The sequence below is a fragment of the Lasioglossum baleicum genome, chromosome 16, assembly GCF_051020765.1.
Source record: "Lasioglossum baleicum chromosome 16, iyLasBale1, whole genome shotgun sequence".
NCBI lineage: Eukaryota > Metazoa > Arthropoda > Insecta > Hymenoptera > Halictidae > Lasioglossum > Lasioglossum baleicum.
Window position 1 is genome coordinate 5,960,855 of NC_134944.1, and position 15,744 is coordinate 5,976,598.

Consider the following 15,744-nt stretch of genomic DNA (forward strand, 5'->3'; position numbering starts at 1 on the left):
CACGTTCTTGGACTGGTTCAAGAAAATTTTGCCCACGCTGAGAGATAGGGCAGTAATAGTTATGGATAACGCTCCTTACCATAGCGTGGTAAAGGAGCCACATCCAAAAGTAATCTGGAAGAAAGCCAGAATTGTGGAGTGGCTGCAGGGTAAGGGGGAAACGATTAACGCGGATCTCGTAAAGACGCAGTTATTAGACATCGCCGAAAAATATAGGCAGCCGGGCAAAATCTATGCTGTGGATGAATGTGCAAAAGAGCATGACAAATTAGTATTGCGCCTTCCCCCTTACCACTGCGAGCTAAATCCAATTGAGCTCGCGTGGGCACAAGTAAAACATTATATTAGGACAAGAAACACGACATTTCAATTGGAGAAGGTCCGTGATCTTGTAAACGATGCCGTGGAGAACGTGTCCCCCACAAACTGGCAAAATTACATTGCACATGTAAAGAAGGAGGAGAGATTTCGACAACTAGATCGGACAATCGACTCAGTTTTTGATGAGCAGGACGATTGGATTTCTGAGTCTGAGGGGGAAGACTCGGACACAGACGGACAAAGTAGTAATTAAATAGCTTGTAAATAGTTTTAAATAGCTTGTAAATAGTTTTAAATAGCTTGTAAATAGTTTTAAATAGTTTTAAATAGCTTGTAAATAGTCTTAAATAACTTGTAAATAGCTTTTAAATAGTTTTAAATAGTTTTAAATAGCTTGTAAATAGCTTCTAAATAGTTTTAAATAGCTTGTAAATAGTCAATTTTGTCATTTGTACATTTTTTTTAGATATCAATAAATGTAAATAGTCACGATTTCGTATTATCTGTATCTGTATAATTCAATTGTCACTTGTACATTTTTTTTAGATATCAATAAATGTAAATAGTCACGATTTCATATTATCTGTATCTGTATAATTCAATTGTCACTTGTACATTTTCTTTTCTATATAATTCTGTATACTATTCTATTCTCTACGATTCCATGCTAACCCGTTTCATTCCGGTACACCGCGTATATGAAGACTCGCGTCGAGACAGTGGGGAGTGGGTAGTGGAGTGGGAGCTCGGAGGCTCGCAGCAAGGCGCTGCGATCAGTCTAGCTGCGCGAAGGAAGTATGTTCTTGCCTGGGACAGACTTTAGAGTTTCTATGAAAACTCAATGATTCATCGTAGAAATTCGACGATTTCCACAGATGCTCTAGCTTTCCGAGACTGTAATCTTTCATTATCGTTATCGCCGCCGTTAGTCGGGTAACGGAGCCGTAATAATTTTAATGGAAAGCCGAAAATTTGCAGAAAAAGGAAAACCAGTTGAGACAGCGCACAGTGGTCCGGGCGGCCGATCTAGCAGTTCATTTGGTAAAAAATGATGATAATTACTTTCTAATCGTTTAGCAGTGTAGAAAATGTCGATATTAATGGAATTTAATAAAAATTATAATTGGAACAAGCATTTAAAAATGAACATTTTGTGTGAATGCGATTTAATTTCGATCGAAAAAATTACTAATTTTCCTGAACCCTCCCGAATCCATCATTTCTGAAAATATTTTCTTTTAAATGAAGAGCATTCCTCAAATTTAGAATTATGAGTCCTTTAGGAATAGTGTCGCGCAGATTCTTATTCAGTGGATATTCACGTTTATCGAACGTATATTGCTTTCTAAATGTATTATTGTATGAATGGAGTATTGTTTATTTCAAAACTGAATATGATTTTTCAGGCAGTTCCGATAATGAGACAGAAAAACGTTTTAAACGAAAGTTAATCAACATTTAGCGGTCTACAGATTTCAATAGAATGTTTTTTAATAAATGTTCATTCTACAACAGAACAAGTCACCTTTAATTTTCAAAGATCAATATGTATTTTTGACTTCATAATATTGTAGCTGATGTCAAAACAATTCCAACGACCTACATTGTTATTAAACTTCCAAATATACTGCTAAAATCTGAACAGCTAGAGCAAAATTGGTTGTCCGGACCACTGTGGCAGCGACGCGCGGCGGTCTGTTTACAATGATTATCCGTGACACAAGCAGACATAACGCGACAGCAATCGCTAAGACAACTATCCGAAAAGGTTCATGTGATAAGTATAATATATCGTTCGAAAATCTCTCGTGGCGGATAATTGTCAAATTCGAACGATCGCCTAAATGGAGGAGTCACCGCGGAAGAAGCCTCGGGAGAATGGCACTGATAAAACGGACGCCTCGGACAGTGGGAAACTTGACAAGAAACAGACAAATGGACCCTTAACCTATGACGTTTTAAGAATTGTTTTTAAAGAACTGAACGGAATGGAACTGTCGACGGCCTCCATGGTTTGCAGGTGCGAACTCGATCGAAACCGTTTATGCGTCCGTGTATATACTTGCTTGTTAAACCAGAGGCAAAATGGTTCATTTTTCATACCCCTTCCCCCCTCCGAGAAAAGTTGGCTCGTGCGAAATGCACTTTTCTTTCGATATAAGACGAGACGATATTGTGAACGAGGGTACCTATTTATTTTCCTTGACATTGTTCTTGAATGTATGGGTCCCATAATATTGTCCGGCAGACCATAAAGTGGTCGTGTAGATATCCTTTCATTCAAAAGAAGAATATTCTTGTTGCGAAGAAAACATTGTCGTCTTATATCGAGAGAAAACTGAATAAACTAAGAAGTCCTGCTTCAATCATGTACCTTCTTCCATATTCCAGATCCTGGCTGGAAGCAGCGAATGACGAACGCCGAACCAGAGGTCCTACCTACTTCATGCAGAACTGCAAAGATCTTTTAGCCAATGAGAAATGGAGTATGGAACGCATTAAAACGCATTGTATCAAAAAATTGCAGATCAAGCCTGCGCTAGGACTATTTTTCACAGCACATTCCGTACCGTTCAGTCAACAAGGTACCTGGCTTCCGCTATACCTTAACTGGGTAGACTTGTTTCTGAATAATGCAAATTACGCTCAATTACATTGAATTCTCATTGACGATATTTTATAGATTGCCACTGTAAGGTCCTACCCCCGAATTGTGATACTATAACGTTGGGGACTCACGGGGTCATCTTGAACGAGAAAGAGATTGAAGGAAATGTGGAGAACATTGTGTGCACGTTTCTTCCCGATATACCAGATGTAACGATTAAGACATTTGTGATTGGTGATAATTCTGCGACAAAGAATGATATATCCATGTCTGTGGAGAACTACAGCGAAGAGATCAAAAAAGTACTGAGCACACCGGACAAGAACTCTAATAAATCCAAATGCTTGTTGCTGTTCTGTGACTTGAGGGGTCGAGGGTTTGCAGTGAAACTGTCCAACTCGTTGAGGAAAAGGTAATGGTCTCGGAGAGTTTGGTATTTGTGTTGCAAACCCTGGACAATGGCGAAATATAAATACATTGCATCTGTTGAATTTAGTTACACTGCAGACGAGCTCTCTGTATGGGGAGGAATAGCAAAAGATTTGTTAGTTTGTAATGCGAAGGATAGTAAGAACGAAAGGTGCGGAGAATTTGCATTCTGCGTCGGTATTACTCTGACTGGAGCGGTAGACACTTGGTCAGTAATAGTTGGCAGAAGTTACAAGACCAAGGAGGCCGTGGAACGGCGGATAAAATCGTTCAGGTATCGCGTTCGTTTAAAAAAGCATTCCATAGGACTCATGTTCGCGTGTTGCGCACGCGGCGAATACATGTTCGACGAGTGCAACGTAGAGTCTACGATCTTCAAAAAATATTTCCCGGAGATACCGTTAGTCGGTTGCTTCGGCGATGGAGAATTTGGAAAGAACACATTATACAAAGGTGGGTGATTTGTTTTCCCACGTTTGTACAAAACTGTAAAACTAACTCATGCCATGTGGCGTATCTTTACAGATCCATCTAACAAAAACGCAAAGTGGTTCAACGTGAAGTCCGCGATCTTTTTAATAATCACATACGGTTGAGTTTCACATAGCGATGTGTGACTCGCTCTCTACTAACACGTTTGTACAGGGGACATTATAGATTAAAGTCATTTAATTCGAATGTACGCTGAAGCGTACATTGCATCGCTAGGAAGAATAAATTCTGCAATCCCAATGTGAATCGGTAAAAAGTGTGTTGTATAACAATGTGTGATAATATATTCTATGTTCATATAAAATTGCTTCGTTTTGTTGTCTCCTTGCGTGTCGTCCGACAACCGTCCGAGTTGAAGGGAAAGCGGGATTATCAGCACAGGGAACGACGGACCCCTTTAATAAAGTATACACGTTACTATTTAGTTTCGCGCGATAGGAAAATATATCCGGTGTAACCCGACAGTTAATTGGTCAAAAACCTGCACCTCTTTGAATACGATTACAATGTTTAAGGCACCGGCGAGCAACCACTTGATAGTATTTCCGCACATACGATATCGTGGCGGAGATAAACCGAAAGAAACTGGGCCGTGAGAGGGTCCGGTAACGTCCATCATGATATTCTCGGTGTTTATAAGAAGCTTTCAACCCTGCGGTCTTCGCTAACCAATTAAGACGGCTGATAGGATCCCGTCGACATTACCGCAACGAAATTTCTAGTCGGCCGTAATTACTTTCCTACGAATCGCTCCTCGGCTTCACAACGTTCTAGCTTGTCGCGGTTGCCATTATGATTTTAAGTAGGATCGTGTGCCTCGCGGTTTTGTTCGTCAGTTTGTATGATCTCGCGGTTGGACGATCGTGGAACAGTGGCTTACAACAAAAGTACGATGGATACGGAGAAGACTGGATCTTCATGCCCGATGGAAATGGAAAGCCGCAGGTGGCGGTCCTAAAAGAGACGGAGACGGACACGCGGGGCATCTTTGACGAGTCTCAGGTCTCCTACTACCTCTACACTCGGTAATATTTCAGGATATTTTCAATTAAAAATACAAACTGCTCTGATTATTACGTTACGTTGTGAAAATTACATTTCGATTAAAATTTCCGCGCCTCCCAGTTTGGAAATCGCTGCCCTATAGTCATCTCTCTTATCATTAGGCTATAATCATTCTCCGCTTCTCCTTTTTTAATTCCACCATAAAAATCGAAATAATCACTAGACTGCGGATTTTATGAATTTCTCGTAATTTTTATCTTACATAAAGATCCACAGTCTAATGATCACTGATGAGCACAAAACGTTTGACGTGTGATATCTTGCGTTTCAAGGACTGGCCCAGTAAACGGCACCCAGTTATATACGAACGACACCGTGGGGCTGAGCAAGTCCACGTTCAATCCATCGCGGATAACAAAGTTCATAACTCACGGATGGAAATCGAGCTCGATGAGCGCCGGTCTCGTCGACATGAAAAACAGTAGGTGGAAATTTTCAGAAATGTTTCTAAAATCGCTACCTCGTGAACAAATCGTATTCTTGTGATCCACAGCGTATCTACATTACGACGACTACAACGTGATTATGGTCGATTGGCAGCCGCTGGCCGCGAGCACGTTTTATCTTGGGCCGATGCGCAACACGGAAACGGTAGGAAGAACGGCTGCTGAATTCATTGATTTCCTAGGCGCAGAAACAGGTCTGAAAACTGAAAACATTCATTTTCTTGGTACGTATCATTTTGGGGCGCTACTATTAGGATTTTGTACTTGCTCTCACTTGGCTTGTAATTCTAAGGGCATTCTCTTGGTGCGCACGTCGCCGGGAACACGGGAAGTTCATTGAAATCTGGACACTTGGGTAGGATAACTGGTTTGGATCCTGCGCTACCAGGATTCCATTTGCTCACCACCGATAAAACTCGGCTGGATTCCACGGATGCGTCGTTCGTTGATGTTATTCATTCCTGCGGCGGGGTCTTGGGGTACTTGCAACCTTTGGGCAGCGTAGATTTTTATCCTAACGGTGGAACAGCTATTCAGCCCGGTTGTTGCTGTATACCTGAAGTCGTAGGTAATGTATCCCGATAGACCATGTACTTTTTAGAGAACTCCACGTATTCGTTTACTTGTACAGTTATCCCGCGATCTAAGCCGATTCTGTGCTGTGACAGATCGCAAAGCTCCGTCGCGCTGAGATCACGGGATCACTGTATCTTTACATCTTGCAGAGGCATGCAGTCATGGCCGGTCCTATGTATACTTCACGGAGAGCATTGATCCCAAAACGATATTCCTCGCGAAGAAATGCAACACGTGGGATCAATTTGTAAGCGGCAATTGCAGTCATTCCGAGACTACGTTGATGGGAGAACACGTGGATTTAACGACTACCGGGACATATTATCTCAGGACAAGAGCGGATCCACCTTACGCCTACCAGGAGGAGATAACTGATAACACGGTTTAAAGTTCCAGACGTGTTACGAGTTCGATTCGTGTAGATACAAGAATGACTCGTATTATCTGGAAGACGTCTAATGTAAAATATCTCGTTTTAATAAATAATAGTTACAGTATTATACATCTCGGATAAAATTGTCTCGTACTCAATCAGCTTCCAAATATTTGATCTTCTTAAAACGCTCGACACTCTTACCTTACCTACAAAATACGTATGTACTCGTTCGATGTAACTAACAATCGCCGATAGCTTTGGGAATGATTTAAACGCTTAGATTGGTTTGTAAAGCAGAGTTGTAACGTATTTTTTGCGATAACGGTGCGTGGCGGATAGAACCATTACGCTGTCTTTGATACTTAAGGCGTACAAATGATTTAACATAACGTGATTTGGCTCTGGCAAGAGAGTTGGCTCACACTGAAATAATAATATCAAATAGTTCCAAAAGTAATGACATCCTTTGCGCACACTTCACTCGTTTACTTACGGATAAAGGAGTATCTTTGTTCAGAATAACTTGTAGCAGATGAGGTGGTAATATAGGCGGACCAGTTATTTTTTCCCATGGTTTATGGGGAGGAACTTCTTGACCATACACTGTTTGAGCGCTACTGATAATACCTTCGCTGTCTTTCGCAAGCGCTTGAAATACTTCGAAGTCTGATTTCTTTACAGATACAAGATTGTTCTTGGAGCCCATCCCATTGTCAACAATTTTCTGTGAGAAGTACAAAGATAGAAGTCACTTTAATCGATATTATAACATCAAACATAATAGGAAAAACATACTATATCTGGGTCATGTCTCCATTCACCGTCAACATAGAACTTGTACTGATGCTCCCCTTCTGGTAAATCGATAATCGTTACGAAATCCCCATGACTTTTTACCATGGGCAATGTTTTCCATCCGGTGAATGTTCCGCTAATGTAAACCTGTTTGCCACCTCCCTCCCATTTGAAGACTGTAGGCAATACTTTGCTGTCCGCGACTTTGGTTCCTTCGGACACTGTATTAGAACGTGGGCGTTGTGGGCCAAAGTCATCTCCGTTGTGTTGTCCACCAGTCTGTCCATAGAAAGAATATCATGTTATCCAACTACAGATCGCATTTCTCCTGTTCTTAACTTATATTAAAATGAAATTTGCTCTGTTATTAATAGACTGCGGATTATATGCGTTTATGTAAAAAATGAGTAGGTGTAATATAAAGCAGCAAAAACATTAGAAGAATTTAAAGGTACAATATTTTTAACCTATTAAATGTATTAAGAAAGAAATTAAATTTTTATTTCATCCCAGTTTCTTGCGATTCAGATAGAAAGTTATTATTTTGTATAAAGATCCGCAGTCTAGTTATTAAGCTCAGTAGCTTGTTTACACAAAGTGATATTCCATGCGACATCATACTTTAGCAAAATAAGGTTCCTCATCCTCGTGGGACGATTGGAAAACTAATTTCTGACTTGGCTTCTTATCAAAAACGAAAGCTTGGCCTTCTTTCCCTGGCGACGGCGGAGGATGGTCTTTGGTATGACGATGGTCTCTACTCGAAGAACTGCCGTGATGATGACCAACCGGGTGATTACTACCCGCGTTACCCATTATCAGCTCGTGGTACCTGTCGTCGAGAGAAAAATAAATGTCACGGCCAGAATGTCACGCATAAGTCATCCAAATAATATGCAGCAAAGTGCATCCGTATCCCCCACCACCCTGGATTTGTTTACGACAATGCAAGATTTCGCAAGAAAAAGAAAAAATGACTTCGCTCACCTAGCACGAACGGTGACCAAGTTTCAAGTTGATATTGTCAGCGGCTATTTCCTTTTCATTGATGTTTTTCGTGTTTCACTGTGCGTCACTCGGAAATCGCAAATCAACTACGACGGAAAATGAAAATGTCGAAAACCGAGTGATAAGACCACAGATTCTATTCAAGATCCGACGAAAAATGGCCGATCCGTTTAGAATCTACTTACCCGCGAAGCCGATGAAAATTATCATCGAATGCAACGGAAAATGTGCGCCTTCGAAAATTATGCACTTTGCTGTCTGTAATACCGATACTGTTGGAAATGTCCTATCACGCCTTACTACGGCACAGACTGCCTGCCTCATGGCTCTGCTCATGGTATTTGAATTTTTATTGAAGTTAATACTGTCTTCAAGCGAATTATTTGCAGCTCCTATGCATCTCCGGAAACCAGAAATTCTGGCCTCTTTATTATGCCAAAAATCCAAGTTTCAATCCTAGGGGATCACTGATTAAAAAATTATGCGTGGTTTAGAGTGGGTAAATTTCAAATGTTCTTGCCGGGTAAGAGTGCCCGCCATGTTTGAATATAATAACGGTCGCACGGCGGTTACCGAGCGGTGCCGCTAGGTGGCATCACAAGAACTCGGGAATTTCTATCTATCAAACAAGCATTTTGAACCACTGACCGCTGCGGATTGTGAAGCGTAGATTTTTGGCATTTTTTCGCCAAAATCTACAGGATTACATAAGAAAGAGGCAACAATTTCTGGTTTTTAGAGGTAAAGTTTAACCTTATCTAATTTTCATTGATTTAAATTTATTCTCGAATCGTGTTGCCTACTCGCGATAATTTACTCTTGTGTCGTGACGACCAACCCTATTTACATTCGTTTCCTTGTATAGAAGTCAAGTTTATTTAATCTTGATTCACATTAATTTTGATTCTCCATTCAAATTGAATTGTTTATTTACTATTAATTCTGATTTCGTTTCTGACTGTTTGTCAATTAGTAACGAATGAATTTGTTCTTTCTGTTACAGATTCCGCGGGAAAAGGATCAACGTTTGAAAGTGCATTTTGGTACCGAGATCGATGCTTCCGAGAATCGAATCGTGACGTACCATCATGGCGGACTTTCTTGAAGCAGGAGAGGACGTGAGCGTGAGTGCAAATTATATTTCAAATTATACTGTGTTATTGAACATCTTTATACATGTCATTAATGAAAAATTAATAAATAATCCATTTGAATGATTAATTTCCTATTAACTCGGATTTACTCTTGTGTTACGACGACCATTTGTATCTGAATTCGTGTCGTCACATTGAAATCGAATTAGTTTGATTTCCGTTATGATTTTCTATTCAAATTGAATTGTCTATTTATAATTAATCCTGATTTAGTTGCTGCCTGTTTGTCAATTGCAATCAATGAATTTGCTATTTCTGTTACAGATACCGCGGGAAAAAAATCCATCGATCGAAGGACCATATTCATTTCCCAGATCGATACTTCATGTTGCTTTCGATAATCGAAAGCGTGACAGCTTCATGGCGTTCTTTGTTGAAGCAGGAGAGGACGAGAGCGTGAGTACAAATTATACATATTTCAAATTATACTGTGTTATTGAACATATTTATACATGTAATCAATGAAAAATTAATAAATAATCCGTTTGAATTATTAATTTCCTATTAATTCGGATTTACTCTTGTGTTACGACGATCATTTGTATCTGAATTCGTGTCGTCACATTGAAATCGAATTAGTTTGATTTCCGTTATGATTTTCTATTCAAATTGAATTGTCTATTTATAATTAATCCTGATTTAGTTTCTGTCTGTATGTCTCAATTGCAATCAATGAATTTGCTATTTCTGTTACAGATACCGCGGGAAAAAAATCCATCGATCGAAGGACCATTCATTGCCCAGATCGATAATTCACGTTGCTTTCGATAATCGAAAGCGTGACAGCATCATGGCGGACTTTCTTGAAGCAGGAGAGGACGAGAGCGTGAGTACAAATTATATTTCAAATTATACTATGTTATCAAACATCTTTATACATATCATTAATGAAAAATTAATAAATAAACAATTTGAATCATTAATTTCTTATGAATTCAGATTTACTTTTGTGTTACGACGATCATTTGTATCTGAATTCGTGTCGTGCGATAGATATCGATTTTATTTAATGTCCGTTAAAATTAATTTTGATTTGATATATTCAACTTGAATTATTTATTTATTATTAATTCTTATTTAGTTTCTGACTGTTGATCGACTGAAATTAATGAGTCTCGATGATACTCGGTGCTTTCTTCAAGCAGGAGAAGACGTGAGCGTAAGTACAATTAATAAATATTCGACTTTAATTATTTGATTCCTATTGAGATTAAATGGATTTATTCTCTGTTACAGAGCCCTAGGGTATAAAATATTTTGAACTTGTTGTCTAATGCTGCCTAATGCTGCCTACCTCGACGATCAAAGACGACATCGATATTGAGATCGAGAGCAACGTGTCGTGTTGACTACAAGGGGGAGAGAATGTGAGTACCAAGACATTTTTACAATTAATCTTTATTACAGAACATTTCCTTTCAAAGTGTTAATGAAAAATTCGTTTGTGCATCCTACACTTTCTATTTCGAAAATCATTTAACAATAGAACTACTAGCGAACGAGTAAAAAGTTCCTGATTTGTTCTTTTAGAAATATTAAAACTATAAATATGATTTCTGAGAAATTTTTTTAGGGGACTTCTCTACTGAAGCACATTATTTAAACAAAACTAAAACGAAATCTAAATAAATGCAATTTTGTCATTAATATGTATGTCAATCGTGTTTAGTGCTCGGTAGTTCTACTGTTAAATAGCATTTAAATTAAATTGTTTTTATATACCAATGAAATAGCACGAATCGATTTTAATAGGTTTTTGTTTTATTTTTTGATTTCAGGGCTCTAACGCAGCTTCTCATCCTCCCAGCAAGTAGTAAGTAAATAAACAACTGTCTTTTTTATTATTCTACTTCTTTCGTAGACAATTTAGACGAGTACAGTGACCGTGAGAACGCTAGGCGTTCCCGCGGGAGTAATTTGTTTCCTAGCTAGGTAGGGTCTTTTTGTACGTCATGTTTTTGTTTAGGTAAATCAACAATTTCATAGTCTGGAACACAATTATTAGAGTCACTTTATATAATTGATATAATCGTTTGTATTTGAAAATTATATTTTGAATTGCTCAGAATCATTAGATTAGATACCACGTACAAAAAGACGATTCGCGACGGATCGATTCTTTAGACAAAGCAAAATTACTTAATTAATTAACCTCTGACGATTACTTTACATTTAGTAGAGTACTCTTTTCATTATTTCGAAACTTTGCTGTGTCGAAAGGATCGTCCGAGGGTTTTCAAATATATTGATAAACTATCATCAGTCATTTCAGTCTCTTTTTATTCGACGGCAAAATTCCATTGCCGTTTTCTCTAATTAAATATTCAATTTGTAAAATTAACATTAAATTTTAAATTCAGAGTAGAGCCATTTTTCAAAAATGCGAGAACATTAGCCCGTATGAAATCTAACAGATTTTTTTAGTTAGGATTTTCAGAATATTGAGATTCCCTGTTCGTTGCTCGAATCCTCTCGCGTGCCCAGGCGCTACCTGGGAGGGTGAAAGCAACGAGCACATGGAATATTGTTCTAATCACATGTGTGGCGACTGACAATGGTTAGTGTATCGTGCACGACGCATTTTCCACTTGTGTGTGTGTGTTGATAGGCAGTGGAATTGCGTCGCTTTTTTAAACTAGATTCAGTAGCACATATTCCTGTTGATCTGTGACATGCTACATGGATCTTTGGAATATATGTAGTAGTTTTCTCAATTCATTAAAAACAACGTGTAACATTCAAAATTACACGTAATTTAATTCTGTGTCAATTCAGTTGTTATTTTGATTTATTGATTTATTTCGCAATGACCACTGCCATTGTCAGTCGATTTCAGGAAAACTGGTACGTACATTAGAGCGTGCTTGTGATTCGAACGTTAGGGTGTCGGGGGCGTCCCGGGACGTTCTCTCTAGGTGTTAGGCTGTTGCACCCTAGCGTCTGTGTGGAGATCGTGTTGTGAATGTGTTGGGAAGCTTGTCTGTTTTGCCATTTTTTAAATATAGGGCTAGGTAGGGTAGGTAGCTTACCTTCTTGTTGTGACTGTTCGTTCTAAGTAGGTAGGGGCCGGGGCTGGCTACCGTTTTCTTTTTCGGGTAGGCCGCGATTCGCGCGGTAGTCAGTCACCGGAAGAGCTGGAAGTTTCGTCTCGAAGCTAAATCGAACGAGGCATGACGTTCGAATTGATGCTTCGTGCTCGATTCTTCCTGCTCGTGTAGCTTTCGCGGACGCGGACGCGAACGCGCGCGGATTAGGGTCTCGAAACGTTGCGTACCTGCTCGATCGCACCAGCGGAACGATCGGCTTCTCTCGAAACTTGTGATCCGTTTCGGAAGTCGTCGATCGTTTCACTGCGAGCATGTTTAGGGTTTCAGTTGTTTGGCGGACCGCCGAAGAAAAAGAAGAGGCTATATGCCGAAGTGGCCCCGACAAACTGTCGCTCAAGAGGGCAACTACAATGGCCTCGCATCTTCGGATGCGAAGTCATTTCATTTATTCCTACCTTATCACTGTACTTGTCTGTAGAAGTAGTAGTAGTAGAAGTAGTTAGTTGTACACATGGGCAGGCCTCGCCGCCCCAACGATCAGCGGAGATGGGCACGTCCGCGATTGAAATAGCGTTGCGAAAGAAACTACGGGTATTACATTAGTCGATTGTGAACAGAGATCGAAGTTAGTGTCGCGGAAATATTCGCGATTTTCATACATTTTAATATAGATTGTTTAATTTTAGCGTTGCGAATGAAATAGACGCGATTCTAATTACATTTCACTTTTATTTTTGCTTGAAGAAATATTTAGGATATAATATAACAATTTTATAAAAGTTTAATTCTCTCTGTTCGTTGAATTAGCGTTGCGCAGCAAAAGGATCGCGTTTGTATTTGAGTCTTTCGACATTTCAGCCGCCCATGCTCCAGCTGCAACGAACCACTGAAGAAGTGGTCGCAGTCGAAACGGCTGCCGGGTGTGGTGTAGGCATCCGCGATTTCGATTAGAGTTGCGAGAGAATAATAACGGGTTGAATTAGCGTAGTATTTGTGGAAATCGAAATTGAAGTAGAGAATGTCTGGGACGAGATTAGTGGAGGTCCGCACCTACTCTTCAAGTAGGGGTGACCTCGCAGCACATGACCGCGTGGCACCATCTCTGGCTAATAAAGTCAGCGTTACTAGACTTCGGTCTATACTCAAAGCGGCCAGCTCGTGGAGTGTATACTCGCCAGTTGGAATAACGTTTTGAGCGTAGGGGCGCATCTGTCCTGGCGTTACGACGTCCAGGCAGGTGGATGGTGTCATTGCGTTTGGATCCGGGGTTGATCCTATGGGCTTGGAAACCCAGTCGCTAGCTATCTTGCCTCGCCTCTACTTCATTTCGATTAGACTAGGATTTGCTTAATTACCGTTTTTGACAATGGCAAAGAGGAATAGTGGAGGAACCGGTCCTCTCTCCACTAGTAGACTTTGCCATTTATAATGCATGCCGCGAATGAATTAATAGGACGAATTAGCGAATTAGCGTTGCGAGAATTTGTTGTCGCGATTGCTTTAGTGTCGCGGAAAGTACCAACGCGTTGTTTTAAGGCGGGATTAAAGTAAACGCATATTGGAAAACGCATCTCTCTAGAAGATCAGATTTAATTACACTGTCCAACACCAAATTTGATTTCAATATACTGTTGGGTCCTTCTTATAGAGTTTTTTGCGCTGATTCCGAATCTGGTTTTAATTTTTTCCCTATACGTCCAGTTTTTGAGAAAATGGAGTTTTAAAAAAAGACATATTTTTCAACTTTAAACAAATATTGCGATGTTATTATAAAAGATATTGAATTTTTGTTTACAGCAAAAGATTCTGTAGACTTTCCCGAATACAGTGATATCCAATATTAATACATTATGATTGTTTAAACATGTTTAAACAATGATTAAAGACGGAGATGCACCACTTTTGCACCAATTTTTGCGGATATTTTCGAATTTATCTCAAAAAATAAGGGTCCAGCGAAAAATTGAACTATACCACGCGAAAGAGCAGACTTTTATCTTGAGAAACCCCCCTGTGAAGTTTGCATGGTCGACGTTTTTACCGAACCAGAAAGCAAAATATCTTCGCCCGACATGTGTTGACGCCAGTGGTGCTCTCCCACTAGCGCGGTCGTTCGTCGGGATACGGCGCGGCGCGCTGCGGTGAAACGGCGCGTGGCTATAAGCGCGCAATTATGTCAGCTTACTTAAATGTAATATTTTATTAAATGTTATATTATTGTTATTTATTATTTATTAGTATATTTATTCTGTATAAATTATTTTATGTATTTTTTAATGTTAGTCTCTCGTTTATAGTATATTTAATACAAAAAATACCTTTTGTAACAAAAAAATAATTTATTCACACACTACACTATTACACTATTTACAATGCTAATATATATGTGTACACTATTCAGATATAATACATTATATCGATTTAATATGGAGCAAACTATTTTAATTATGTATTTAAGTCAATAAAAATAGTCCCGTTTATATTGTGTTTGGACTTATTTTACTCGGAAGAATCTCGAGTGTTCATTGGCACTATAATTACAATACATAGATAAGACGACAATTACTGAAAATAAAATTTTTCAGTCACCGCATTGCAGACTTTCCTTACATTGTATGTATTCCGTTGTCCGTAGACCGTCATTTATTTCAAAATATCGTGTTGGTTCTTAAGAAAACTGATGCCAGAGTTCAGTTTCGGCTTTGTGTTTGTTGAAATCAGTCGTGTCAAGCATTTCAAATCTGCATTGCTACGTATAAAACTTCATAAAAAACATTTATAGTTATTTATAGTATTTTAGTTGTTGTGTATATAATATATGTATTTTAGTAGTGTATTATATCTGAATAGTGTACACATATATATTAGCATTGTAAATGGTGTAATAGTGTAGTGTGTGAATAAATTATTTTTTTGTTACAAAACGTATTTTTTGTATTAAATATACTATAAACGAGAGACTAACATTAAAAAATACATAAAATAATTTATACAGAATAAATATACTAATAGATAATAAATAACAATAATATAACATTTAATAAAGTATTACATTTAAGTAAGCTGACATAATTGCGTGCTTATAGCCACGCGCCGTTTCACCGCAGCGCGCCGCGCCGTATCCCGACGAACGACCGCGCTAGTGGAAGAGCACCACTGGCGTCAACACATGTCGGGCGAAGATATTTTGCTTTCTGGTTCGGTAAAAACGTCGACCATGCAAACTTCACAGGGGGGTTTCTCAAGATAAAAGTCTGCTCTTTCGCGTGGTATAGTTCAATTTTTCGCTGGACCCTTATTTTTTGAGATAAATTCGAAAATATCCGCAAAAATTGGTGCAAAAGTGGTGCATCTCCGTCTTTAATCATTGTTTAAACATGTTTAAACAATCATAATGTATTAATATTGGATATCACTGTATTCGGGA

At 39.0% G+C, this 15,744-nt stretch overlaps 4 protein-coding genes and 1 long non-coding RNA gene across 6 annotated transcripts; 4 read left to right on the plus strand and 1 right to left on the minus strand.

The window, feature by feature from the left end:
• The first annotated feature begins 61 nt into the window (after nucleotides 1-61).
• LOC143217187 (uncharacterized) lies at nucleotides 62-1,740 on the plus strand. Its single transcript, XM_076441117.1, has 3 exons — nucleotides 62-563; nucleotides 1,197-1,254; nucleotides 1,728-1,740. Exons 1-3 carry the CDS (start codon nucleotides 62-64, stop codon nucleotides 1,738-1,740), a joined length of 573 nt encoding a protein of 190 aa, XP_076297232.1.
• Nucleotides 1,589-4,022, plus strand: LOC143216702 (F-box only protein 22-like). Its single transcript, XM_076439993.1, has 5 exons — nucleotides 1,589-2,341; nucleotides 2,713-2,906; nucleotides 3,005-3,341; nucleotides 3,426-3,811; nucleotides 3,884-4,022. Exons 1-5 carry the CDS (start codon nucleotides 2,166-2,168, stop codon nucleotides 3,952-3,954), a joined length of 1,164 nt encoding a protein of 387 aa, XP_076296108.1. The 5' UTR covers nucleotides 1,589-2,165; the 3' UTR covers nucleotides 3,955-4,022.
• Nucleotides 4,023-4,642: 620 nt separating this feature from the next.
• On the plus strand, nucleotides 4,643-6,325 carry LOC143216703 (pancreatic triacylglycerol lipase). Its single transcript, XM_076439994.1, has 5 exons — nucleotides 4,643-4,875; nucleotides 5,188-5,336; nucleotides 5,409-5,585; nucleotides 5,654-5,929; nucleotides 6,087-6,325. Exons 1-5 carry the CDS (start codon nucleotides 4,643-4,645, stop codon nucleotides 6,323-6,325), a joined length of 1,074 nt encoding a protein of 357 aa, XP_076296109.1.
• A 71-nt stretch (nucleotides 6,326-6,396) lies between these two features.
• On the minus strand, nucleotides 6,397-8,300 carry Alc (5'-AMP-activated protein kinase subunit beta-1). Its single transcript, XM_076439997.1, has 5 exons — nucleotides 8,096-8,300; nucleotides 7,730-7,940; nucleotides 7,109-7,387; nucleotides 6,807-7,037; nucleotides 6,397-6,736 (listed from the first exon to the last, which is right to left on the minus strand). Exons 2-5 carry the CDS (start codon nucleotides 7,922-7,924, stop codon nucleotides 6,590-6,592), a joined length of 852 nt encoding a protein of 283 aa, XP_076296112.1. The 5' UTR covers nucleotides 7,925-7,940; nucleotides 8,096-8,300; the 3' UTR covers nucleotides 6,397-6,589.
• Nucleotides 8,301-8,720: 420 nt separating this feature from the next.
• Nucleotides 8,721-15,232, plus strand: LOC143216885 (uncharacterized). 2 transcript variants are annotated; one of them, XR_013010665.1, is made up of 6 exons: nucleotides 9,120-9,240; nucleotides 9,535-9,666; nucleotides 9,967-10,096; nucleotides 10,352-10,429; nucleotides 10,507-10,637; nucleotides 11,049-15,232. It is a non-coding gene; the product is annotated as an uncharacterized LOC143216885 (long non-coding RNA). The 2 variants fall into 2 exon arrangements; XR_013010666.1 differs by lacking the exons at nucleotides 10,507-10,637; nucleotides 11,049-15,232 and adding an exon at nucleotides 8,721-8,857.
• Nucleotides 15,233-15,744: the final 512 nt, after the last annotated feature.